The sequence below is a fragment of the Charadrius vociferus genome, unplaced genomic scaffold (genome assembly GCF_000708025.1).
Source record: "Charadrius vociferus isolate BGI_N301 unplaced genomic scaffold, ASM70802v2 scaffold281, whole genome shotgun sequence".
NCBI lineage: Eukaryota > Metazoa > Chordata > Aves > Charadriiformes > Charadriidae > Charadrius > Charadrius vociferus.
The window spans coordinates 12733-39653 of NW_009646633.1; the positions used below are offsets into that span (position 1 = coordinate 12733).

Here is a 26921-nt window from a genome sequence, read left to right on the forward strand (position 1 = left end):
GTATCTGCGATGGGGAGCGAGTGAGCCGGGCTGGGGCTGCATGTCTTGCACTTCTCTCTGTCCCAGCGATAGAAACTGTCCCCATCTCCCCGAGTGTGTGTCCTGTGCCTGGCTTTGATGACATTTTAAATGCTGGACACCCACGTTGTGGGTCCACCTCCACGTTGATGGGGCTGTGGTGAGCAGGGGCAGGACCTGGGGCTCTAGCTGGGCCCTCTCTGTCCCTTTGGGGACCAAGTCCAGCGTTTGCTGGGACCCTCCTGCAGCCCATCAAGAGACGTAACGTGGGGTAACGTGGGTGTTGGCGGGGGAGCAGCCCCCGAGCAGTGCCGGCAATGCTGCTTGGTGCTTGCAGACTTCTCAGCAGCATCCCTGCCATCATGCTGGTGTGGCATTAGTGGTGGCTCTGAGGGGTGCTGAGAAAAGCCTTCGCCTGACCACGAGCGAGGAGGAGGCTTAGAAGAATGTGTATAATTAATCACGAGTTGTGCTAATAGTTAATCTTGAAAACTTCGTTAAAGCCTGGAGGGGACTTTGCCTGAAGCCACAGCTTTGGGCAGGGGATGGGACACGGAGAGCCGGGGATGCGCGAGGGACTGGAGTTGGGGTGCGGGGATGAAGCAATGCTAAAGCCATGTCACCGTGGAAGGGTCAGCCCAAGTACTCTGGTTTCTTATCCCTCCTGCCCCCATGGAATGTCCTGAAGCAGCAAAGCTCTGTTCCGCTGGAGACTGGGGCTAAATTTGTCCTCTCCCGTCCCAGGTGTCTCTTGCTGAGCTTGCAGCAGGGCAGGCATCAGTGTCAGGGTGGGTTAGAGGATATTTTGCTCCAGCAATGTGAAATGTTGAGTCCATGTTTTGTTTATTTTGCTTTGGCACCCCCTGCTCCTTTCACAGCCCGGAGCTGTAGCAGCTCCCGCCCGGCACAGCCTTCCCGGAGCAAAGGCTGGTGCCCATCAATTATTCAGCACTGAATAACCTCTTTCCTGGTTTGTTTTTTGTCTGTTCAAATTTCTGAGCTGATTTTTCTACGTGTATTGATCATTGGCAAGGGATCACTGGAAGGTTTGGCTGCATATACTTCAGCCGGTAGTTATCTGAGAGCTGTTCATTATTAGCATCTATATTGATTACAATGCAGCAGTCCCTGAGGCGGGGGTCCGGATTGGGTCTGAAATGCTGGGGATCAGGCAAACAAGGAGGAAAACTAAGTCCCTGGTCCAAGAAAACTGGTGATGGAGGGCTGGGGGTGAAAAGGGAGCACAGCCACGTTGTGCTGGGCACCTCTCCGTGCTGGGGGGCTCCAACAGGGAGAGCAGCAGATGCCAAGCGGTGAATAGCAGGGGTACTGAACGGTTCTTCCCCCAGTTTGGGGGACCAGTGCTAATTTGGAGCGACGCCAAGGAGCTCTGGGGACCTCCATGGCTCGGCTAGGCACTGTCCAGCTCAGCCCTGCTTTTCATAGAATCACAGAATGGTTTGGGTTGGAAGGGACCTTGAAGATCATCCAGTTCCACTCCCCTGCCCTGGGCAAGGACAACTCCCACCAGCCCAGGTTGCTCCAAGCCCCATCCAACCTGGCCTTGAACACCTCCAGGGATGGGGCAGCCACAGCTTCTCTGGGCAACCTGCGCCAGGGGCTCACCACCCTCACAGGGAAGAATTTCTTCCTAATGTCTCATCTAACTCTCCCCTCTTCCAGTGTGAAGCCATCCCCCCTCATCCCATCACTATATGCCCCTGTAAAAAGTCCCTCCCCAGCTCTCCTGGAGCCCCTTTAGGGACTGGAAGGGTCTCTAACCCCAGAGCCTTCTCTTCTCCAGGCTGAACAACCCCAACTCCCTCAGCCTTTTGCAAGACTACCTTATCTTTTGCCCACTGTAGACCTTAAATACCTGTGAATTCTGCTGCCGTGTCCTACCAGAGGCTAATTTTTCTCCCGTAGTCAAACTAAGTGCAGGTGTTTGTCCTCTTTTGCATTTCCCAGTGAATTTGGGAGCTTCTTCTGATACTTCTTAAGAGGCAAGGGGTGAAGCGGGGGATTACTGGGGGGCCGGTGCAAAGCATTGGTGGGCACGTGCGGCAAAATCGAGCTGGAGCAGAAAGTCGGGAGCTGTTCTCCACCCGTGGTTTGTGCTGGGTGGGTAGGGGCAGCGGAAGGAGCCAGCAGCATTTTGAGCCCTTCCTTGAAGCAGGGAGGGAAGAAACATCCCAAATCTGAAAGCAAACGCTTTATTCTTGCTGAAGAACCCTTTGTGCTGCTTTGGTAGCCAAAATGTGGTTTCAGGGAAGTGAGAATCAAGGCTGGGGGGGGTGGGTGTGTGTGTTGCACGGTAGGGAAGGAGTGGGAAGTGCCTGAAAGACCTGAGCTGGGTTGTTAATGAGGCAGCTTGTGAGTAGATGTTGGAAAATTACAAGCAGCGCCTGTGGAGCGAAAGCTGCAATGAGCCGAACCTCCTCCTCCAGAGCACCCGTGCCCCAGGGGCAGGCGGGGAGGGACGTGCTCAGCCTTTCCCCCCAAGAGAAGGGGCACAACGGGTGCTGTGGGGACCTCCAGCCACTCGTCCCATCCTTAGGTCGTGGCAATGGTCATGTCAGCATCTCCGGCTGCTTTGGTGGGGCCAAGGGAGAGGTGTGGGGGGGATGGGGCTGCGGTGCTGCGCACTGCTGGAGCCGTGGAGTGTATTGATCTCGGCGACGCTGGAAGGTGCTTTTTGCAATGGTCCCCTTGAAATTAACTGCTCATAAGGCAGGACAGAAAGTCGAAGAAAACAGGATTTGATGACTCGTGGGGTCAGGGCTTTACAAAGTGTTCTTGGAGCTTAATTGCTCCGGTGTCAAGTTCTGGACTCTTAATACTGGCCCTGGCAAGGCACTTAATTTTAAGCACGTGCTTGTATCCCTTGCTGGCAGCCCTTTCCCTGCTGAGCAGTAGCTGTGGCCAGCGTGTGGTTTGGGTAACGAGCTGCTCTCTGGGTGCTGGGGCGGCGTGGCCGGGCTGTGTCAGAGCTGGCACCTTGGCAGAGCCGGCAGCGCAGCAGGATGAGGCTCAGCTCCCACTGCCACCGCTCTCCCCTCATTGCCTGGCACATACTTAATTACAGCTGCTATTTTCCTGCGCTTCCCACAGTCACCGAGGTGCATTCCGGCTGCGAAAAGGGTCGTTCAAATGGAAACGCGATGTCCAGATGAAGGCGTTTCTAATTATTTTCTGGCAGATAGAAGCCATCTTTCTGTCTTGCATCTGCACATGAAAACCCGTGGCGTGCCCAGGCTCCAGGCTTCACCTTCCATCACCGGTTGGCAAATACAGTCCCAACGTTGTGTGGGAGAGCCAGGAATTGCTTATGGAAACAGCCAGAAGTGACCAGTTGTGTGCGGTCCTGATGGAGCTGCATGGCGTGGCTGTGGGATTTATCAGCTCCACACTGGTGGGGACGAAACCTCAGCCTTTAATGTAGCATCAGATGTTCCCGTTACTGGAGAACAAGTGTTTCTGTAAGCCGTTAGGGTTACCAGCTTGTTCTTTTCCTGGCCAGGCTTTGATGTTCATGCTGGGACATGGTTGCATACGGGATGCTGTGGGCTCCAGGAAGGCTGGATGTTTGGTTACGGGTCTCGGTGGGAGCTGAAGGTGATGCCCCAATTGTGGGTATTCGACCACTGCAAACCCTCACAAAGACAGAGGTGATGAAGACTGAACCAAGAGGTTTCACAAATGCCGGACACACTAGTATGTGTCTGAGATTTATTGGATTCTCCGGTCTGTAGTTTAACTGGGGCGTGTTTCCAGCAGACATATCCTAGGGGATGGGGTAGGCAGGGGGCCGGGATGTCAGTGGGTACAGATCGGCTTTGCTCTAGTAGTGTCCATGAAGATTTGGCTAAAACTGGCCCTTCATTTTGAGCTGCTGGAGCAGTTGGGACCTCAGGGGGACAGCCCGTCTGTCCCCAGGGGTCTGTCCAGGCGCCGCCAGCACGTGAGTGCTCAGCTTCTGCTGCTCCCCGGAGGACCCCAAGTATTATTTGGGAAGTTTCTTCATTATTTGCTGAATTTCTGACCAGAAAGAGCTGTTTGCTGTGGCACCCTCCTGTGCTTCCCCAGGGTCTGACTCTGCCTGTCCGGGCGGGCGGCTCTCGCCGGAGGACGGTGGATCCCATCACCTTCTCTGCTCCTCCTCCTCTCTTCAGCCACGTACGTCTCCTTGCAGAGCTGTGGCCGTGTAGCTCCGCAGTTAAAAGTGAGGTACATCGAAAGGAGACTGCAAAAGCTGCTCCCTTTAATTACAGCAGCTTCCCGGCACCTCCGAGGAGACGGCTCAGAGCTTTCCTGGCAGCAGCCATGAGAGGAGCGGGGATGAGCCACCCTGCCATGGCGAGGAGCGGTGGGGAGGGATTTCTTCCACCTTTGAGGGCTTCATTTTGTAGAAGAGGAAGGTGCGTAAATTAGCAGGAATTACCCAGCTGTTAAATTGCACTCCTTCGTGAAATGTGTTTATTTTGTAGCCAAATGACGACTCGCTCGCTGGCTTCTTTGCCACTGCAGAAACCTCTGCTTTGTCACATAAAGGTTATCATAACCGTAGTAATCGCTGGGTAATTTATATAGGGTTGATCCTCACTGCGGGGGCCCAGAGCCCCTCTGGGCTGGCGAGGACAGAGGTTTCGGCACACCCAGAGATGGTCCAACCAGGAGCCCCTGGATCAAACCCTCCAGCCCCGCAGGACCGTTGACTCCCCATTTCTGGAGGCTTTTAACCCCCTTATAAGATGCAAAGCCTCCCGCAGTCTTCATTCCTCGTGACTTATCTTTGCAGCCCAGAAAAAATGCCTTCCTGGGGATGGCCCCGCAGAGTCCTGTCCGGACCTCCTGGAGCTGCTGCTGCTCAGCTGAACAGTGACAACTTGGTGTTAGCTATCTTCTGGGAACGTAATGCAAAGGTTTCCAGCAAGTGTTGTGTCCTGCCATGATGGGAAAACAGGTTTTTGTTGAAACTCGAAAATAAATAAATCGATTGCTGAACGTCACCTGCCCCGGCCAGGTAGGACTGTGTCACACGGGATCGGTGATGGGCTGGAGAAACAGCCCAGAGGCGCTTTGTACAAGTAAAACCATTGCAGGTCGCTTAAACAGCACACTGTAATTGCCTGAAAAACTTCGCTTTTGGGTCATCGTGCCCCTTCGAGCAGGAGGGAGAGCTGGGAGCAGAGGCCAGGCGGTGGGGCGTTCATCTCATGGGCTCCGATTTGCACTTTAAATTGCTCGTGATGGGCTTATCGCAGACCTCTGGGAGCCGCTGGGGTTCAGCTCCGGCACCTTTCATCCCCCAGATAACAGCCCTGTGCTTGCTGGGCTCTTGTAGACAGGGAGAAACCAAGGGAGCAGAAAGGACAGAAGCCCTCCTCCATTTCCCCTGCTGCAGTCTGCCTTGCTGATGGCAGCAGATGCAGGCAGAGAAAATGCAATTAAATATAATATAGGATATTGGCCCAGCCGGTCAGCAGATGCCCACGAGATCCATTTAGTGCTGGACTTTTCAGCCCCAGGAGTGATAACGTGGAAGGAAACGTTGGGTTAATTTGAAAATAGGTCAATGGGATGTAAAGATAACCCCGCAGTCATCTGATTTCAGAGAGCCTGCACCGCGCTCGGGGAGGGAACGCGTCCCCTGGTTGATTAAAGTACCTATAAGGGGAAAATAGGAGGACAAGAAGCTGCTGTAGATTTATTCTGGAGTAGGCACAGCTGGTGGAGGCAGCTGGCGGAGAGGCGAGCTCAGCGCTTGCATCCGCTTGGATTGAAGCCGCTCCGGCTGCTCTCTCCCGAAGTGGCGCGAGGGCTGAGCCGAGGCACTAATTCCGGGTGTCGGGATGGGACGAGCCATCGGGTCACCTGCTGGGGCTCCAGAGGTGCTGAGCCCGGGCACGAGCTGGTGGCCGGCCTCAACTGGTCTGGGAGGGGAGGTTTCTCCAGGAGCTGGGATGGAGCAGGTTCCAAAAACAAATCTCTGGGCTGCGCTGGCTGAGAAGGCGGCGTTTGCGCTCATCAATTTTATTTGCGTAATTTCAAGCGCCATTAATAGTACATGGCAAGAGGAAAAATCAGGGAAATTTCACTCCAACCATGAGTGAAATTGGGTTTAGTAGAAAATTAGTTGACTTAACTGGCAAATGATGAAAGCTTGAATAAAGAATGTTTAAATAAGGAGGAATGCAAAAAAAAATCCCTCCCCCCACCTCGGAGGTGCAGCCTGGATTTGCATGATTGGAATATTAAAATCAGTGGTTATAAAGTATTTAGGAAGGATAAAGGGGATAAATGAGAGAGATGCTCTGCTTCAAAGACACCGGTCCTGCTTTTAGATCTATTCCTGCCCCGCAGCCTTGGTGCTGGGAGAATAAATGGATGTGGCAAGTGCCGAACACCCGGAGAGGGGACACATGGCAGATCGTGGTGATGAGGGGGAGCTGGGGGAGCCAGACCTGCTCTGCCTAACTGATGGAAAGTTTTTTGGAGGCTTCAGTGTGAGATACACTAATTGCCGTCTCCCGCAGCCCCTTGTCAAGCTTGGTTAGGGCTTTTTAAAATTACAGATGATTTTGTAATGCAGTGGCTTGTGGGATGCGTAGCAGCTAGAGGATGGGTTATGGTGCAAGAGAAGTGTTACAGTTTGGGGGTTTTTAGTTAAATACGAGGTTTATGGATCAGCTGAGTTGCTCCGCTGAAGAGCCGGGTCGGTGTAAATCAGCATTGCCATTTGGCTGATGACCGGGGAAAAAGCAGCAGATATGTGAGCACGTGCGATATTGAGCATTGCATCTCTATAAAATCCTGGGGGTTTTTACTGGCTTAAAAATTCCCTTTCTGCTTCAGCCTGTGTTGGAGGGGTGGGTCTCCTCGATACCCTATTTCTCATACTGGGGTGGCTGTTAGAGGTGAGAACCTTTCTATTCCCGCCATCTTCCCAATCAGCCATGTCATGTAAAATTGTGCAGAAAAGTGACAAAACTGCCGGCTGTTTCCCCTGCAGCTGCCCTGAACTGACACTTATATTCCTTGTGACAAGACCAGTGAAGCAGTTGCAAACGCAGCTCTTTGCCTTAAATTGAAAAATCTGTGGTTTTCCTGGCTTTGGAGGGCGATGTGGTTCCATGTTTACTCACTTTCCGGAGTCATGGTCAGGAGTTTGGGATGACCCTTCACCACTCGCAGGTCAGGATGGGGCTGGAAGAAGGATCTTGGTGCCCAATGCTCAAGAGCTTGCCAGCTGTATCAGAAGAAGAGGGAGATATGGCCAGGAGCAGACCAGGAGCCCTTCATCGTAGCTATAACGTAGCTATACATACAACCCTTCTGATGTTGTTGGTGAAGACTAACGAGAGATTGGAGAGCAAATGCTTGTGATAACTGCATAAAGTGACCTGTTCCCCAGGTGGGAGAGCTGTTGGTTTCCTCCGCAAACAGCCATGGGACGGATAGATGAAATGCTGTGTGTAGTCATAGGTCTGGGCAAGGGATGAGGACCTTACGGAATTGCTCCTCGGAGGATGGACCCTTGGACTGCAGGTCCATTCCAGCTTCAGCTGAGTGACAGAGAAAATCCAGTAGGGCTGGAAAGAGGAGTCTCAGGTTCAGAAGGGGATAAGATAAGGGGGCAGAGAGATAAGGAGAACCAGTAAGAGAAGTCACAGAGTGAGGGCTTCAAAGCCCAGGAATTTAAAACCTGGCTGGACCTTTTATTCCTAAGAAAAGGGGAAATGCTTATAGGGATGACTGGGATAAATTCCTGTCTCCAAATAGGTGCTAGGAGTAAGTGAAGAGCCCGGAAGAAAACAAAGACAGGCGTCTTAGCAGGCAGGAGCTAAGGGTGAGATTTCACACTGTCTGAGCTCAGACTTGCAAGATAAAACATAAATTCCTCAGCCCTGTTAGAAGGACTGAGAACGAAACGGGGGTGTGACTGCGTGGTGGGAATGGGGCAGAGCCTGAGTGGACCAAATCAGCTCTATGCTTTGGTTTTCCATGTTGGTCTTTGGGTGTGAGTGGGGTGATGGGGGTGTGAGGATGAGGAATTACTGTCTTTAGGAGGAGAAAAGTACAAGAACATTGAAAGTGAGAGGTGGATCGTTTGTATTTCTGAGCAAATTGGCAGCCAGAAATCACAAGTACATGTAACGAGGATTTTTGAGAAACCTGCTGAAGCTGGAAGGTGTCACAGGTTTGGGTTTTTTTTCTGAGAAGGAGGAAACATGGTCCAGACGAGCAGATGGGCTGTCAGGCTGACATCAGTGGTACATTTAGTGGAACAGCTTTGGAGAGAGGGATTCATCAGTTCACAGAGGTAATTGAAAATGGAAGGAGACATGCTGCAGTTTTACCAGCCTTGTATCATGCCAGATTAATCACATATCACCTTGGCAGCAAAGTAGCTGATGATCTTGATAAAGAGATTGCAGTTGATCTAGTTTATCTGGATTTTCATAATGCATTTTATCCGCTGGAGGAGGGAAGAGGGGCCGAGTACGGCTGTTATAAGGAACTGGCTGAAAACCCATCAAGCGAGATGCAGGGTCTGACTGCCCTGGCTTTATTGAACTATTTCATAAAGTGGAAAAAAAAGTCAGAAATATTAATGAAATGTGCACAACATCCAAGGACAGGCAGTGCCGCCAGCGTCGAGGAGAATCAAGGGTGCTCTGGGACATGGTGGATACCTGTGAGGACTGGAGTAAGAGAAATGGTGCATGGTGTTTGCACTGGGAGGGATATGGGACTGGAAATGGGGAGATTTAGGCTAAGCTGGGAGCCTTGCAGGCAGGGAGGAGGGGGAATATGTGGCCTTACAAGTCTGTCACTGATGTGATTGCAATGAAAGCAAACGAAATCTGGTGTCTCCGACAAGAGGGATCCAGGGAAGTGTGTGTCGAATGAGATGCTGGTGAGCCCTGGCTGGCAATGCTGTGCAAAAGCCTCATCACCCACGTGTGAGGAGCAGGAACTGGGCTGGAGCAGGTGCAGAGATGGGGAGGGACCAGGACTCCCCAAACCCTCTGATTTTTGGTCCAACAAATAAAGGCAGGGGAGAGGAGAGCAATCTTCTTCCCCCTCCATCAACTGGTGAGCTGATTGGTGGCCCCTGTTAGACACTGGGCCGGGAGATGAGTGTTGCAGGGCTTTTGTGGTGCTGGGGGGCTGATCAGTCCCTCCTGCTTCTCCCCAGTCACTTAGGGGTGCCGCCAGGACGGGGAAACTGCCCCTTGACCAATCCTTTGCCTTTCGACCTGATTTACACCGACTACCACGGTCTCCAACAGATGAAGCAGCACATGGGGCTCTCGTTTAAGAAATACAGGTAAGCAAAGCCACTCCCTTCTCTTACTCTCCATTTCATTAATTAGCAAGCAAAGACTAATGCGGATGATCTCGAAGGACAGCCGCCACGTCCAAGGAGAGTCGGACCCTTTGATTGCACCTTTGATTTTTGCCTGGCTCTGCCAGCTGCTGCCGGGCTGTGTCCCCCACTGCTGCTGTGGCGAGAGGCGGTCTGCTCGCTCCGGGGCCTCACGTGTTTAAGATAAAACCTCATTAGAAGAGACCAAATTGATTAAAAAAAAAAAAAAACAAACCCAAAACCCGCACGTGCCTGCGGTGTGTGTGTGCTTCCAGACATCGTGCCTGCAGCCCGGGATGGCCACACCATGGGGGGAAGCACGAGCCTGTTCTATTTGCAAGAAGCAGAGCCCTGTCCCTGGCTCCTTCGGCATCAAGACAAATGTCATCATCCCCTGGTACATCACCAGCCAGGAAAATATGCGATTTAATTTAGTGCTGATAGTCCTGCTATTTATTATGTTTTCTCCCATCTCTTCCACTATCCTACACAATTTTATTAGAGAGAAAAATGACAAGCGGTGTTATTGCTTTTATTATAAATGCATTTGCTCTCACGTTCGGCTTGTTTTGCTCTTCTCTTGCTTGATGCTCCCCTTCTCTCCTCGGTCTTGTGCTGGTAATGCCTGCCTCAGCGTTCCTGGGATATTGGGAAAAGCGTTAACAAGTCTTCAGGAGATATATCATTCTCGCAACCGTCTGGGAGATGAAAGCCCTGCAAGGGGAAATTGCTCATTCCGGGAGGGAGCAGTGGGCTGGGAAGGGCTGTTTGGGATGTTCTTGCGCCCTCTGCTCGGGGAGCAGACGAGGGACGAGCTGCCTGGGGACACCAGATGTCCCTGGCAGTGGCGCTTTCTCCAACCAAAGGTCCACGGGTCCTGTCTCCTCTCCCAGGTGCCGCGTCCGGGTCATCGATACCTTTGGGACGGAGCCGGCTTACAACCACGAGGAGTACGCCACACTGCGCGGCTACCGCACCAACTGGGGCTACTGGAACCTGCAGCCCACCCAGTTCATGACCATGTTCCGTAAGTGGGGGATGGGGCCACAGTGGGGTGATTTTGGGGGCTCGCAGGCACTGCAGAAGTGGGTTTTGCCTCCTTTAGGAGGAGATGCATGGGCAATGCTGTCCTCCCCAGCTCTGCTCCTGCTTCCCTTGCCTGCTCTCTGCCTGTGAGGAGCCCCTGAATCTGCTTGGCCATCTCTTGGGCTCTAGAAATGTTCCGGGGAGGGAGACCTGGCTCCTTCCTCCATGACGGGTCACTGGCTCCAGCATAGCCAGAGTCGAACCGCTTCCATCTCCCAGGAGGCGAAACGTGGGGTCGTTTTGGTTGCAAAGCCTGTGTTTTATGAGCTGCTTGGATGGGGGTTTGTGCCATTTTCCCTCCAAGCTCCAGCAAGGCTCTGAGGCCGGGCTCATCTCAGCCCCTGTGCTGCAATGGGGCTACGTCCTCCACCCTGAAAAATATCCGTCCCCGAAAACATCTGTCCAGCCACATGTCTTCTCCTCTTGGTGTCCACAGCTCACACCCCCGACAATTCCTTCATGGGCTTCGTGTCGGAGGAGCTCAACAAGACGGAGAGGCAATTCATCAAGTCCAACAAAGTGAGCAGCATGGCGGTGGTGTACGGGAAGGAAGCCAGCATCTGGAAGGTGGGTGTCCTCGGGGAGTGCCCCGGTGGGCAGGGGTGGTCGTAGGGGGGGAGCACCAGCCTCTGGTTTTTTCCCTGAGGGTTTGAGGCACAGATCTCAGGGTGTTCGTAGAGAAGCATCCTTGTCCCCTTTGTAGAGGGGAAGCTGAGGCTGATGCAGTGGTGTGACATGTCCAGCGCCTCCGAGCAAACAGGGCAGAGGCTGGTGAGACCCCATTCCCTGCTCTTTGCTCTAGGCGATGCTTCCTCCCAACAGGCTGCTTAGACTGAGCATTTTGTACCAAAGATTTTGTGTGTTAAATTGCAGTGATTGCCGTTAGGTGATTTCCTGTGTTGGGATGGGGATGGTTTGTCTCTGCTTTTGTCTCTGCTTTCAGGTACGCTGTGAAAGGGGGTCGTGCTGCCCTCCTGCCAGCCAGTGCCTGGAGTTCCACGGGGGAGAGGGGTGGGCAGCGGCAGGAGGGATCTCACTCCATCCTCGGTGGTGGCCAGTGCTGGTCCTTGCTGGGACCCCACACTCAGCCACATTTGGTGCCTCCTGGCTGAGGCCACCTCTAGGCCAGCAGACGTGGGATAAAACCCTTCGCTCTCTTCCCCCAGCCCCAAATTGCTCTGCCAGTGAGCTAAAAAACCAACAATAACATCCCCCCTGCATCTCCTATCGCGGCCAGGGCACGTGTGTTCTCTCCTCTCTCTTACCCAGAGCTGGCCAGCTGCTTTTCCTTCCAGGGCTTAAAAAAAGGAGCTAATTCTCACTGTCTCTTCATTTATTTCTATTTTTTTTTCCCTTTGTGCACCGCCTGGGACTGTTCCAGTTGCAGGTACTGTACCGCACCAGCTGCTGCTGGGCTTTACCTCTGCGCATCTTCTCATGAGAAAAAAGGTTTTGCCGGAGTTGACTTTGCCTCGTCGTGGGCTTGGTCCTCCCGAGGTGCCGGGATCGATGCAGGTTGATGCAGCCGGGGGCTGTATCCCCGCCACATCCCCACCTTTTCTGATTTACCAGCTCTGCCCTCGCAGGGATGCCTGTTGTGGGCAAGGATCCGGCCATGCCATCTTCTCCTGTTCATGGGTGCTTGTGGCTTTTCCATCACCCCCTACACCTGAGAGCAACCACCCCCAGCATCCATGTAGCTCAGGAGCTCCACAAAACCCCACTGAAACCCACTAAATTTCGTTTGAGGGGAACTATAACATTTCATTGTCTTTTTCTATCATTTCCCCGCCCTTTCTTATCCAGAAGTTTCATTTGAGCTTAGTTAGGTTAATTTGGGAAGGCACTAAATATAGTTAAAACCTCAGTACTGTCATTTTCCACAACTTTTAGCACTATGAACGTTTGCTGCCTTTATCCAGAATTCACAAACAACATCAGTTTCCCCCAAACCGCATATTTCGGGTAGTTTAATACTGAGTGAAGGGGCTGGGGCTGTCTCTTGCTGCCAGGCTGCCTGGGCATTGCTTCGCATCTTGTGCCACCCTGTGTGATAAAATAAGGGAGTAGAGGAGCTTTTCCTTATTTTTGAGTGATTTTGAAGTCTTGGAAGGAAAAGAGCAACTCCATCTTCTGGAGCTGGGTGCTTATTTACAAGCTGTGGACCAAGCGGCGTCTCCAGAGCAGGATCTTTTTGACATTTAGAAACATTTCATTAAACCTACCTTCCCATTATTTCTCATTTCCTACTCCTCTGAACTTCTCGCCTCCGGCTCGCAACAGGAACACAAGTTTTTATAAGCAGGGAGAGGCTGTTCTCATCAGGCTGCTGCCCAACTTCCAGGGGTTGAAGCAGCTCGTGGTGCTCAGATGGAGCGATGGAGGGCATCTCCCATGCCACCCCGTCAACGTGCAGGGGGCTTTGGGGATCGTTTTCCTTCAGTGATGCTCAGTGATGCCCGGTGCTACCCAGGAACTTTAAGCTGTGTTTCATTCCCATCTCCCCCAGCCCTTTGCATTATCAAAACTGTGCTGATTTGGGTATTAGTGGCAGCGTGGCCAGGATTTCACCTTGCGGCCTCATGTCACCAAAAGCACTTGTTTTTAGCCTTAAAGAAGTCCAGGGATACGTGGCTGAGGCCAGAAACGCAGTGTTCAGAGAGGATTTAAGGCAACATATAGAGTTTTCTCAAATTCCCCATTTATACCTCCTTATTCCTCCTGCTCTGTGCTTTTTGGGGGCTTATTGTGGCACTGGAACAAGCTGAAAATGCAGCATCCAAAGGATAGTAGTCCCTTTGTGGTTTTTTCCAAGCGAAAACATTCTGCAGTAGAGAAGTTGTTAAAATGGAAGGCTGCTTTGGAGAGCAAAAGGAGGAAAGCCTCCAAAAGAGAAAAACTGATGACCCCCTTGATTTTCCAGGTAGTGAAACAGGATTAGACCTTGGTGAGAGAATCCTGGGGACTTGTTAGATGGAATAAGAGGCTGTTAGCAAGCTCTGGTCTTTGCAAACTTCTCTCTGAGTCCCCGGAAACCTTTAATTCAGCAGCTGCAGAGTAGAAGCTGCCCACGGAGGTGGCAGGGAAGGCAGGGGCTGGAGGTGCCGATGTTCAGGGTGCCGGATCCCTCAGCCACCTGGGCTCACTGGGAGCCTGGGACAGTCCCGGATGTGTGTCCAAGGGATGCGGAGGACAGGGTATGGGTTTTGCACTGTTGTGGATTGGGCCTGAAGCATCGCGGGTGCTCCGGGACAGTGCTTTGAGAATTAAATCTCCCCCTATAAGCGTGGAGGTGCGGTTCACGCCTCTGCCTTCCTCCCCAGGGCAAGGAGAAGTTCCTGGCCATCCTCAACAAGTACATGGAGATCCACGGCACGGTTTATTACGAGACGCAGCGGCCGCCCGAGGTGCCGGCGTTCGTGAAGAACCACGGGTTGCTGCCACAGCACGAGTTTCAGCAGCTGCTGAGGAAGGCGAAGGTGAGCAAGAGCCGGCCGGGGTGCCCGCGGGCCCCCGTCCCCTGTTAACCAGCCAGCAGCGAGGACTCAGTCGCCTTGAGAAATAAAACCTAATTAAAGGAGGAGGCGGAGGGGGGAGGGAGGGGAGAGGCCGTTATCTGCGCTCCTCCCAGGCTTGCAGGCGCTATCAGCAGGGCTAATTAGCCGGGAGCCGAGCAGAGCACATCATTTCAAATCAAGATGTGTCTGATGAGTTTCTCCTTGCAGACTGTCCGCAGACGGAGCGCAAAGTTTCCTGATTAATTCATTTAGTGCTAAGTAGGGTGGGGTTTTGTGGTGGGTTTTTTTTTTTTTTCTCCCCACAGCTGTCATAAAAATAGGCCGGATTCTCAGAGCGAGCGTGCGGGCTGCCGGCATGTCCCCGTCGCCTTCAGCCCGTGTCTGGGGGAAATGCTGTTGGTTCTCCAGCCCAAATGGCTTTGGCAAATTTTTCCGTGCAGGACCAGGATGATGGTTGTAGCCACCACAGGGGGAACTTGCAGCTCCTGAGCACCTCGTTGCTTTGCACAAGTGGGCTCTGAGCCGTGGAGCGGGGCAGGTTTTAGCATATTTAAGCTATTGGGTGTTGACCCACATGGAGCTGCCATAGAAGCTTGGTGTGCAGGACTGGAGCAGCAGAGAGGGATGCTCGTGGGTTATTTGGGAGACTTTCCTATGGGGTTGGCCGCTCACCAGCACGTGGGTTTCTCCCTTGCAGCTCTTCATCGGCTTTGGGTTCCCCTACGAGGGTCCTGCCCCGCTGGAGGCCATCGCCAACGGCTGTGTTTTCCTGCAGGCACGTTTCAACCCCCCGCACAGCTCCCTCAACCATGAGTTCTTCCGCGGGAAGCCGACGTCAAGAGAGGCGAGTCCGGTGGGAGGCGAGTGGGCGGGCAGGATGGTGCCACCCCCTTTACATGGGTCTTTGTGCCAGCCCAGGGAAGAGCAGTTGTTAAAACTGAGATTTTTTTTTGGGGGGGGGGAGATTTTCTCTAAATGCAGATTTTATCCCCTCTCCCATCCTCACATCGTCTCTCCATCTGGAGCATTTGGGTGCACGGTGCCCCACTGTAGGTTTGGGGTTGCGAAGGAGAAGGTGGTGCAGGAGACTTCTGTGGACCACAAACCGACAGCTCCTTCCCTGTCAGCCCAGATCCACGCACAGCCCGTACCCTGCTCCCAAACTGGGGTGATGCTCCCCTGTTCATCCTTTTGTACACCAAAGAGGGATGCCGGGACCTCCGCGGTGTTGCAGGGCTACGAAATCCCTCCCAGGCTTGCCCACCGCTGGGAATTCAATCTAAGTGAAGCAGGAACTCTTTAAAAGTTTAAAGGGTTGAGAAAATTGCCTCTTTTATTATTAATAAAGTGGATAATGCAGTTCAGTGCTCGCTCTCGCTGAGGGGGGCTTTGCTGGGGGGCTGTGCTGGCTCAGCCCTGCCGCAGCCCAGCTCAGCAGCACCCATGGTGGCTTTTGGGGGTAGGGCTGTCCTACGCCCCCGTGTCTGTCCCATGCACCCCTCTAATTAGCTGCCAGTGTTAGCACCCATCCGAGGTGGGTGCTGTGGCTGCTCTTCAGCCCAGGGCTGGGAGGGAAGCCGGATCTGAGGGCTGTGGAATGCCCTTGGGTGTTTATATGCCGGAGGGGAAGGAGGTGATCAGTCTGTCGGCAAAAAATGGGAAAGGACAGCAAGCTGGAGAATAACATAGAGAGCATGCACTGCTCTCCTCCCCCAGCTGGCAGGCTTTCAGGCCCCTCGGCAATGCTTTGTGGTGCCCCTGAAACACCTCCTCTGCTCAGCATCCTTTCCCTCCTTTCCCTCCCTCCTTTCCCTCCCTCCTTTCCCTCCCTCCTTTCCCTCCCTCCTTTCCCTCCCTCCTTTCCCTCCCTCTTTTCCCTCCCTCCTTTCCCTCTCCCAGAGGATCTGGGCTCTGGCTGCCTTGCAGCAGTGTGGGGCTGAAAAAGCAGCTCAGGGGGTGAAACAAAAGAGATATATTCCCCAAAATTGCCCAGTGAGAGGCGAGTGGCTGTGGGGTACCAGTGTGTGGGGCTGCCTGCGGCATTGGGCTGATACAGCTTCCAGCACCGCTTTCTTCTGCTGCCAGACTATCCTGGCTTTCTGCGGTGATGGATTTTTCTCTCTGCCTTGTTTCTGGAGCCTGCAAACCTGGGAGACATGGTGCCTTCCCAGAGCTTTGCTGTTTCGGTCTGGTTTTGCCAGTCCAGACCCACCAGTGGCGCAGGTCAGGGTTAGATTGTACCCGTGTTAAGGAGATGGGGATGTTCAGGGAGGTGGAGGTGGTTTCAGTGTTGATGGCACTGGGGCATCCCAACCCGGCGGGAGTTTTAAAGCATCAGCCTGGTGTCGAGGGGCAGCTGGGCTTAGAGGTGTTGTGGTTTAGGCCAAATCGGCTACTGGGGACATGGGGGACCCCAGATGGGACCGACAGATGCTCCCCTCTACCCCTCTTCAAAGAGAGAGGCAGAGGAGGGAAAATGAGACAAGTTTAGAAGGAACTAAACTACTTTAATGAAATATTAATAATAAAATAAAAGGAAATAATGAAATATATACAAAACCCTATCAAGCTCCCAGGATGACAATCAGAATATGTTAAGGAAAACTGTTTGGGTTTTTCCTGCTTCAGGTGAAAACAGTCCCACAAATGGGGGGGGACTGTTTTCCCTAACGTATTCCTGTTAATGTCGGTAGTTAGAAGAGGCCCAGCTAAGAAGCAAAGTTACTGAACAAAATTGGTTCTGCTTTACCTCAAACCAGGACAAGAGGAAACCTTCTTTTTCCAGCACATTTCTGTGTGCGGTGGTTTAAAACCCAACGTGTCTGTGCCTGAGCCTGCTGCTCCTCTCCGCTGTGGCGGCTGCGAGCGGTAGACAGCAGCCGTTGTGGCAGGGATTGCAAAAACCAACTCACGCCGCTGTGTTTCAGGTGTCCTCCCAACACCCATATGCCGAAGACTTCATCGGGAAACCGCACGTGTGGACTGTCGACTACAATAACTCCGAGGAGTTTGAAGCTGCTATCAAAACCATCATGAGGACCCAGGTACGGCTCGGAGGGGGCGGCTGGGCCGTCTCCCTGCTGCTGGGTTTGCAGGGATGGATGTTAGCAGCGGTTGCTGGTGCCTGGCTTTCCCTTTCGAGTGTTAATTGCTTTTCCTTCCTTGCTTCCCCTTGGAAATCACCTGCATGTGCAGAGGAGAAGTCCTCTTCTCCTGCAGCTTCAGGGGGACTCACGCTCTCGCCTTGCTTTGGTACCGAGCATCGTAGGATTTGCCCACGGCAGCACCGTGCCTTTGAGGGATCCCCTGGGAATCCTCCAGGCAGAGCTGCAGCAAGGGGAAGCTGTGATAAGGGAGATGAGGTTTGGGAGCAGGAGGTTGAGGTTGGAGACGCGCGGCAGTGCTGGGACCTGGCGTGATGCAAAGCTAAACCCAGAGAGCATCTCCCTGCGAGTACCCTGAGAGCTACCGACCTCCACGCCTGCCGATCCCTCGTTTCACTGTTCATCAGTATCATTCAGATCGAGCAAATCGATAGGAATATCCCCAGGAGTTGCGTCTGTGAAGGATGAAGGGATGTAAGGAATGGTAGGGGGGATGCGGGGAGCCCCACCCCGGGAAGGCAGCGCTCCCGCTGTGCCCGCCCTGGAAACGTTCCCTCATGAATATTTACCTCCTGCCCTGTGGAAGGAGCCTTTCAAGTTGTCCAAATTATTAAAGTCAATTTTCCCCGAGGGGAGAAAAGTGCTGATCTCCATTTCACTTGCGATTTGCTTCGCTCGGGATGAGCCGCCCCCCCTCCTCCCCCAACCATGCGCACAGCGCTGCGCTGCGAACCGGGGCTCTGCATCAGCCTGCGGGGGTCCGGCGTTCCAGCTGGGATTTTGGGGGTGATGCTGGCCAGAGAGGCATCATCTTTGCTTTTCCCTGCATTAGAAGCTGCAGAGGTGGGTGTCTGTGACAGTCTGGGGACTTTATTCAGCTGATGTGGCCACGCTGTCTGCCCGGGTCTCACACCTTCTCGTGGGCGACTGCCGCAGCTCTTCACCTCGCGCTGATTTTCTCTATGAGTTTGCAAAGACCGAACAAACCCGCCTTACCAAAACAGTTGTTGTTTTGCACATTCATTCCGGTATCTCGATTAAAATGAAATTAAAAATAATTACATCCCGGCTGCTGTGCTGCCAGGCCAGCTGTCAGCGCTTGACCCTCCACCATCTGGGCTGGAGAGACGGCCCCGAAGCGCCGGCAATGCTGCGGGTGGGCGGCTGGGAGCTGCTGCTCTCTGTTTCGGGAGTGAGAAGGAAATTTTGAGTTTTTCCAAAAGGGAGAAAGAAAATAGTGAAGCCCGGCACTGCCGTGCTATTAAAATAATTAAAAGATGGTTGGAGAATTAAGGGGGAGGAAGGGGCCCTGCTGGCTCCTGAAGCAGCTGTGTTGTGCCTCAATGGCAGCTGGATGTGCACCAAGCCATTTAGGCGCTTAATGATAATACTGATTTTTAAAAAAAAGAAGAAAAAAGGGATTTTAGGCAAGGATTTAGTGGTGTGGTGACTGGCAGGAGGAGCCGGTGTGGGGACCTGCTGTCTCTGGCACCGGGCGCTCACCGGGAGCGTGCCGCTGCCCATCCCTGTTTTGCTCCCGCTCTTCTCCCCGTTCCCACTCTTTTTGTAAAGGCAGCTGCGGTGCAGTCACAACACGTCCTGCCTCCCTCCCTTAATTAACGTTTCTCCAGTGGCTAAACAGCTGGCGGAGGGCAGGAGAAGCACAGCTGGAAGAAGAAGGGGGTCGTTAATGCCGGCACGGCGTGCGGGCAGCCACGGGCAGTCATCCCGGGGCGGCTGCTCTCTGTTTGCCGTCCCGGCGCGACACCGCCTGTGGGTGGATAAACTGTCTGCTGTGGGGACCACGGGGCAGCTGCCACCCATCTCTGCGGGACCAGGCACCCCCGCCCCGCGGTCCCCTCCCACAGAGCATCCCAACCTCGACTGCCAGGAGGCTGAAGTCCTAAATTTTTCTCAAATGAATAAAAGCAGGTGCTGATGTCCAGCAACTGACCCAGAAAACAGGCAGTCACTCTGGAGAGAAGTTATTCCTTCCCATCAAGGAGCGCGCTGGGTTAATGCCACAACTCTCCTCTCTGGGTTTTTTTAAAGGTGTTGTATAAATCCTCCCAAAGCAGAGCAGGGCGGTGAGTGTGAATAACTTACAGCAACTTCTTTTTTTCCCCCCTTTTTTTCCCCTTTTTGTCTTTTAAATGGAAAGGTCTGCTTTATTAGAGATGCTGTCAAGGCAATTAAGCCTAAAAATTGACCTACCTTACAGGTTTAAAAGCCTTATTATGGGCTTTGGCTTCAGGAATCCCTCGGTATCTCATCTTTAAAATGCTGTTTGTTACAGCAAGAATTAAAAACAAGGGCATTAGCAGGAGGAGCAGCAGAAAGGTGGTGGTGGGGCAGTTTAGTGTTGCAGTTCCCAGCCAGGTACTGGAGCTCGGAGAAACTATTTTACTGGCTGCTTTTTTTCCCCTCAAGGCAAAATGGGGTGTTTTGTTATCAGAATATCTAACAAATTTGTCTGTGTTTCAGAATAACCACCATCAATTTATTTTTCCAGTCAAAACATTTCATTTCAACGTTATGGAATAAAATAATATGGTTTTCTTTCCCATCTGCCTGCCTTTGTTTCAAAATACCCTGCCAGTTTATTGAAAGGAAGGCTTGTATCCAAAATGATGCATTTCCCTTTGCTTCACCAACCCAAACAGATTGCCAAACCCGAAGCACAGCATTTTCCCCCTCCTTGATGGGTGGAAACATTGGAAATTGAAAACTGACCTGAAATGGATTTTATATTTATCTCTTTTTTGTTCTTGTTGTTGTATGACTGAAAAATCACTTATCCCACAGCTTTAGTTTTGCGTCTTCCAGGGAAAACTCAGTAAAACAGTTCTGGGGATATGGGATGTTGTGGGAGGCTGTGAGATGTCTCTCCTTTGCTCTGCCATCAGTTTTTCTTGGCAGCAGCTGTGCCGTGCTGGGAACTGGGGTGCTGGGGACTGGGAACCGGGGTGCTGGGGACCCCTCAAGGGCTTTGGGAGCTGGTTTCATGAACCTGGTAGTAATTCTGATACGGTCAAGCTGACAAACAAGCTCGCCCTGGTTTTGAGCATCGTGGCTCTGGGAGGATTTGCTGATGCTTCAGCAATATTTTAGCCCCATCCAGCTCACGGCTCTCCAGCCAGGTCGCAGCCGGCGTGGCTGTATGGCCGTCCTGATTTATATTGCAGATTCCCAGAGCTGCAGCTCGGGGCGGGATGTGCTGTCCTTGCAGCTACAGCCCTGACCCGGCTCCGGCCGGGCTGGCAGAGCCTCCTTCGGCGTGTTTGGAGCCAGACGGGTTTGCTGGCAGGGCTGGCCACTCTCTTTGTGCAAATAAAGCCGTTGAGATGCAGCCGGCGTCCTCCGCCAGCCTAAATTTGCTTGGAAGAAACTTCTTCCTTCTGGAGAGAGCTCTGACTCATGGCTTGGACATGGCTTGGGTTTGCAATATGGTGGGTTTTTTTTTCCCCAAGAAAAGCCTTTGTGTGCTCCCTTCCCTCATCCTTTCGGAGGTTGCCCCTTCTCCAGGTCACCCTGCGACTCCTGGGGAAGGTTTTGGGCAAGCTGTGCCTCTGCTGTTCATCTCTGTGTAGAGCAGTTTTGGGTTTCCCCGATGGCTCGCATCCCTGACGTATTTATAAGGAAAATTGAAATCATGGAAGCACCAAACCCCTCTACCCCAGAGATCAAATCCCAGAAGAGTCGCACAGGGCCAAGAGACAAATTGTGTCCCCCAGGGAGAGGTGATGCTGGGGGGATTGTCCTGGTGATGGATTATGGCCGTCAGCCAGAGGTTAGAGGATGGAGAAGGAGAGAGGTTTTCAGGCACCACCATTTTCTTGGCCTTCAGCTTTTTCCGTTGTCAAAAATAGTCCTTGCACAAGCAATTTAATAGACCCAATATTCTGGTGTAGTGAAGGGAGAAGGCTTCATTATATTAAAGTCAAACATACAGGAATATAATGGAAAATTATACATTTCAGACTATGCTTCAAAGAGTGGTGTATTAAACATCACAGCGAAAATAGCTGGTTAAAGTGTTCCCGGCCTGCTGTTACGTGCTGGCAGAGAATTGCATTATTTTTCTACTTATTTGTCTGATGATGTTTGGATTATTTTTTTTCTTTCTTTTCCTTTTGAGCAAGGGAGACTTATTGCTCTCTTCAGCTCTGGGAGTCCTGCTGGAGACTATAAAACCGGGGCTCTCATGGCGGTATCCCTGCGGGGCACCAGTAAATCGCCATTTGGCTGATGGAGAGCAGTGGGGCTGGCTGATCACATACCGGTTTGCAGCACTGTACTGTGCCTTTGCTCTGGCCCCGTGTTCCCCGGGGGGAACGCATGGGGGAAAGGATGGCAAAGTCCATCTTCACCGACCCCCTCCCGCGGCATCCCGTGCATCGCTCCGCCGGGCAGTGGGATGCAGTGGTCCCCACCTCGGACCCCCCCTCTCCTCCCTCCCGGGGGTCTGGGGAGATCCTGAGCTCCCCGTGCAGGGACCAGCATTAACGACGTGGCTGTCAAGAGGAGGCCAGATTTTAATTAAACAATTATCTTCCTGAAATTGGCATTTTCTATCAGTGCTGGGTGCACGAGCTGAATCCTAACAAGAGTGGGAGAGGGGGGAGCCTTTGGGGGAGCCCCCAGGGGGGAGAGAGGGGCACATGGGGGTGTTGGGGCTGGAGGAGGGTGGCCTGCAGCCTACTGATGCTCTTGGACCTGACCCAGGAGCCTGCGGGCAGCGGGGATTGTGCTCGGAGCATCACCTCCGGGTACACGGGCAGGTGCGGGGAGACTTTCTGCCTCCACCCTGCTGGGGATGTGCTGCATCCCACCGGGTACCACGGTGGTGTTTTGGGGGGAAAGAGGCTGTTTTACAGAATTACATCTGCATCATGCCTGGTGTAACTGGGTCCTGGGAAAAGCCCCTCGGCGTTGAGGCCGTGAAGGCGGTGATAAGATGAGACTGAGCGTTGGTGATGCTGAGCGAGGGGAGGTTTGTTCCCCCCTGAATAGGTGCCAGGCAGCACCCAGCAACTGTGCGATGGGCAGTTTTGCTTTGTGGAGGACTCTGCCCCGCTTAACAGAGTGCCCAGCAGCAATTCAGAGGCAGGATCTGTGCCTGTCATCGTGTCGGCCCTGATTAGCGTGCACATCTGTAATTAGACGGAGCAGCTGTGATTTCCAGCCCTGCTGAGATTTCAGGTGGGATATTTATGGCAGGGAGATGCTTAGAGGGATCTTCTCAGCAGACTGAGCCTTTGAGCTTGGGTTTGACAGGTACTTCAAAAGGAGATAGCTATTTTGGAGGTGCAGAGCTCAGAAAATAGAAGAAACAGTGTTTTCCAGATGCATTGTCTTGGGGTGTTTTTGCTTATAATCCTTCTGCATGAAGCTCTGCAGAGATACAGTGGGGAAAGGGGGGTCCCAGGACCACAGTTGTCCTGTGGCTCACGTAACATCTCTCTGGAAAAATAAGGGAGTATGGAAAAATCTATCTTCCCGGGGCAGAAAGTTCCTTAAAAAAATAATTTGTTCCTGAGGGAAGGGTTGCATCAGTGACACAGCCCTCGTGGCAATGCTTGTCCCATGGGAAAAATCACCGCTGACCCCGGGGCAGTGGCCATGCACTGGCCCTCCTGGAGGGCAGCGAGCCCAGCTGCCTGCTCTTGCCTGCTCCTGCCTGCTCGCCCTGGATCCTGTGCTGCCGCTGTGCCAGGGACATGCTTGTGTGGGGGATGCTGCTGAGCCGCTGTGCAGAGCGGGGTGGTTTCCCACGCCAGGACACGAGGGTGACTCTCAGGACAGGGAGATGCGGTGTCAGGAAGTGAGCGTTGGGGTGCTGAGATCTTCAGGATGCTCTCCGGAAGACTGGCAGCGTTTCATAACCTACGCTAAAAATACACCGTGGTTTAAGCGCTGCCGGCTCTGTATAAATAGAAGTTATCAACGTGGGGGTGCAGCAACAGCACCAGCAGCAATGTGGGCATCAATGTTTGCTCCGTCCCGGTGCGCAGCCGGTTGCTGCCTCCTGCCCCATCCCTGCCTGTGCCGGCAGCAGCGGCGAGCACTGAGCTGGGAGAAAAAGCGGCTTCCACCCCGTCACAGCCATCCATGCTGGGCAGCAAACCCTCAGCGAAGCAGCAATGGGAAAAGAGAGATTATTTTTTTTTTCAGCCGGTTTGGCGGGTCGTAGCGTGGCGGCAGCAAAGCCTGGACCTTCCTCTCGGAGCAGGCAGAGCTGTGCCCAGGTCAGAGCACACGGGAGCAGAGGAATGGAGGATGCTAAACCAGACCCAGGGCACCGCCGGGGTTGCTCTTGCAGTGGGTTAGCTTGGCATCTTTACCCATCCTAACTCCTCCACTGTATTTTAAATTTACTCCCCCCTGCATCTTGGGGATGTGTTTCTTGGGCTGAAACAGTTCATACTTTAGTTGGAAGTCACCTATTGCATGAAAACTGATTTTATTTTATAACTTACCAAGATGAAGAAAAGTGAGACTAAAATGGAACAGGGAGACTTCATTTTCGCCAATAAGTTGGTTGAGCCCAAATTAATCCTTCATCCTCTTTCTCTCAAGTGTTGTGGCTTGGGAAGTTTTTCCCATCCAGGGCATGTTATGCCCTGCTTGCTTTGGTGGACAGACACAAGTCGTGGGCTTCAGCGGGTGGGGAGAGCCATTGCTCAGGGTGCCACTAGGCCCAGGGAAAGGGCAAGGAGGTCCTGCATGCTGCCCGTGCTCTGCTCTTCCCCCTTCACAGGTGGACCCCTACCTGCCTTACGAGTACACCTGCGAGGGGATGCTGGAGCGGATCCATGCCTACATTCAGCACCAGGTTGGGAAGCATCCCTATCCTCCCTGGGGGAGCATCCCTGTTCTCCTAGGGTACCACCTCTCTTCTCCTGAGAACAGGACCATCCCTGTTCTCCATGGGTCCATCCCTGTTTCCCTGGGCAAGTAGCCACTGACCCAGTGCAGCTCTTGAGCAAGAGACCCCAAGCCCCAGCCCTGTGTTCTAATCGCAAAGAGCACCAGGAGATGGGGGCAGGGGGGGATTTGTCATGAACCAAAGATGCTGGGGGGGTTGGAAGGGGGTGGCTGGGGGTGGTGGGGCTGGGTCAAGGCCTTTCTGCTGCAGAGAATAAGGCAACGCTGGGAGAAGAGGTGGCTAGTGCTGTCATCTCCCACAGCAGGAGATGCCATCCACGCATGAAGGTGACCTCAACCTGAGGAGCAAATGCAGCAGCCCAAGTGTCCTCTCCCACCAGCAGCCTCCTTTCCCCATCTCCAATGTCTTGCCCTGTCCCTTCAGGCATTGACCTGTTGTCTTCTCTCTCACTAGGATTTCTGCACCACATCGTCTCCTCCTCTGCCTCCCAAGGCCAAGAGTCCTGCTATGCAAAGCCCTCCAAGCCTGCTGGCCCTGTCCCCCAATGCCACGCACCTGGTGTGGTCCCCCAGCGCCAGCCGGGACCCCCGTGCCTGGCCACCGGTGGACTCACTGCAGGTGTGGGTGTCAGAGACCCGGCATGCCTGCACCGAGACGTGCCGGCGGCGCGGGCTGGTCTGCGAGCCCACCTTCTTCAGGTTCCTCAACAAGAAGGAGGTGTTTCTCCAGTGAGTTGTGACCTTCTTGGCAAGGTGGTGGTGGGGTCCATCAGCCGATGATGGTCCCCCTGCTCCCTGTGTCCCCAGTATCCATTTTCCTCATGTCCTCCCTCCTGAAATCCCATTGAGGTGCCTTCATGCCCAAGGCAATGTAGGCAGGGTGCTGCCTGCAAAGCAGCCCGTTGCTTCCATGTGTTGGCCTTGACCAGCTTTGTGCTTCAGAAGGCACCTATAGCCTTTCCAGGCACGTTTCCACCTCTCTCCGACCCTCTTCCTCTCCATCTCCTCCATGCTCTCTCCCTTTTTTAATGTCTTTCTCTATAAAACTGCATTTTGAACACACAGCAGTGAAGTTTTAATAGAGTATAAATCTGCCACCGGGCTCCGTGCTGCTCTGTGGGCAATTAAAATGCGAGCATTACCATTGCTGTCACGCTGGCCAGGCAGGCGATGCGAGTCCCACTGACATTTTTATACGATAAATTAGAGTTGGGGCTTGGATTTCACTCTCTCCCCTCCATGCACCCCTCTGAGACCTTAAAAGCAGCTGGCTCAGGGACTCACCAGTTGAGAGGGGTTGGTGGGAGGGTGCTGCCAGCGCTGCTGCTCCGTCTGCAGACACGGGCGCGGGTGGGAGGAGAGGGGTGCTGAGGTCCACACCAGGCATTTCTGCTGCTCCTCAGGGCATTTGCTGATGCCCACCTCATTTTTGCTGGCTGATCCTGGCTAGCAGGGGACACATGAGCATCCACTGAACTCATGTGCCCTTCCAGGGGACATTAGCTGCTGTGCGGGGTGTCTAAGGAGAGTGGAAGGACCTGTTGGTCAGTGAGGGGTTCTAAAAAATTTGGGTGGATTTTTGTGTGTGATTTCCTGAGCCATCCATGGCGCGTGCAAGGGTTGGGGTGGTTTCTGGGCTGCACAGTTGAGTTACGAGGGTCACCCCTCCTTCCTGCATGGTGTGTTGGGCTGGTGACAAGCATTCGTGTGTAGCCAAGGGGTGCCAAACATAGTGCAACCAGCAAAAATCTGCCCAACACTTAGTGAAGGAACCTCCCCAAGAAGGACAGAACAGCCTTAAAACCCCTTCAGTGAAATCCCGGGCAGCTGCGTCGCCTGAACTGACCCACCTTTGTCTTTGTTCCCAGGCTCAGCATCACCTGCGACAGCACCGAGTACGAGATGAACCATCTCTACCCAGCTGTGGCCGAGAACGTCCACGAGTGCTACCTCCAGAAGGAGCCACTGCTCTTCAGCTGCGCAGGCTACAACACCAAGTACCGGCGCCTCTGCCCCTGCCGCGACTACCGCAAAGGACAAGTGGCTCTGTGCAGGGACTGCTTGTGACTCGGTGTCCCCACCTCCGTGATTGCGACACGCAACGTGCAACGAGTGGCTTTTTCTCAAAGCTTCTGCAATAGCCGAGGGAGGTGGGACAGGTCCCTGCCGGCGGGTGAGCTGGGGGTGTCAGACTCTGGGGGTTGTTTCATCCACCAGTCAACTGTGAATGACCGTGTCCTGACCTTTCGTTTCATTTTCTTCTTGAGGAGCATCGTCCGACCGCATCCGAACCCACCTGGACCTGGTGGTGCTGGGACAGGGTGGTGGGGAGAGAGGGGGACCAGGACACCCTTCCCCTCCTCTGGCAATGGGACAAGCCACCAGCAGACTGCAGTTTCAGGGTTTTCATCCTCTTCCAGCATCCTATGTTGTTTTATTTATTGATTTCTTTTTTTTTTAACCCTTTCCCCTAACAAGTGGTAAATTAAAGGGGAAGCAACACCCAGCCCTTCTGTGGGAGTTATTGGGCAGAGCTGTGTTGGGCGGCACGGGGGGGCTGCCAGTGCCCACCTTGGCTGCGGAGCTGGGGAAGGACAAAGCCCAAGGGGAGCAGCTGGGCTGGATGGACACAGCGGGGTACGGTGCCCCCAGGAGGAGCCAGCGGGAGCTGGATGACCCCCGGGCTGTCCCCGGGAAGCGATGGGCAGGATGGGGTTTGGAGAGGGTACCCGGGAAGGATGCTGGTCCCCGGGGCAGTGCTGCCGGCAGCGCGGAGGTGCCCAAAGCGGTTCCCCCCCAGCCCCTGGGCTGCCCTCCATCCTGCTGGGCCATGCGTTGGTGGGAGGGTGCTGCCAGTGCTGCTGCTCCGTCTGCAGACACGGGCGCGGGTGGGAGGAGAGGGGTGCTGAGGTCCACACCAGGCATTTCTGCTGC

At 53.5% G+C, this 26921-nt stretch overlaps 1 protein-coding gene across 1 annotated transcript in view; it reads left to right on the forward strand.

Annotated features, from left to right (window-relative positions):
- Positions 1-26493, forward strand: part of MGAT5B (mannosyl (alpha-1,6-)-glycoprotein beta-1,6-N-acetyl-glucosaminyltransferase, isozyme B) — a gene marked incomplete at its 5' end in the record, with an annotated part of 33677 nt that extends 7184 nt beyond the window's left edge. The window contains 9 exons of the mRNA XM_009888829.1: positions 9221-9352; positions 10285-10418; positions 10914-11044; positions 13801-13956; positions 14693-14839; positions 16923-17039; positions 23860-23934; positions 24442-24716; positions 25856-26493. Of these exons, the coding sequence (XP_009887131.1) occupies positions 9221-9352; positions 10285-10418; positions 10914-11044; positions 13801-13956; positions 14693-14839; positions 16923-17039; positions 23860-23934; positions 24442-24716; positions 25856-26054 (1366 nt within the window). The remainder of the gene's footprint in view (positions 1-9220; positions 9353-10284; positions 10419-10913; positions 11045-13800; positions 13957-14692; positions 14840-16922; positions 17040-23859; positions 23935-24441; positions 24717-25855) is intronic.
- Between the last annotated feature and the right edge of the window lie 428 nt (positions 26494-26921).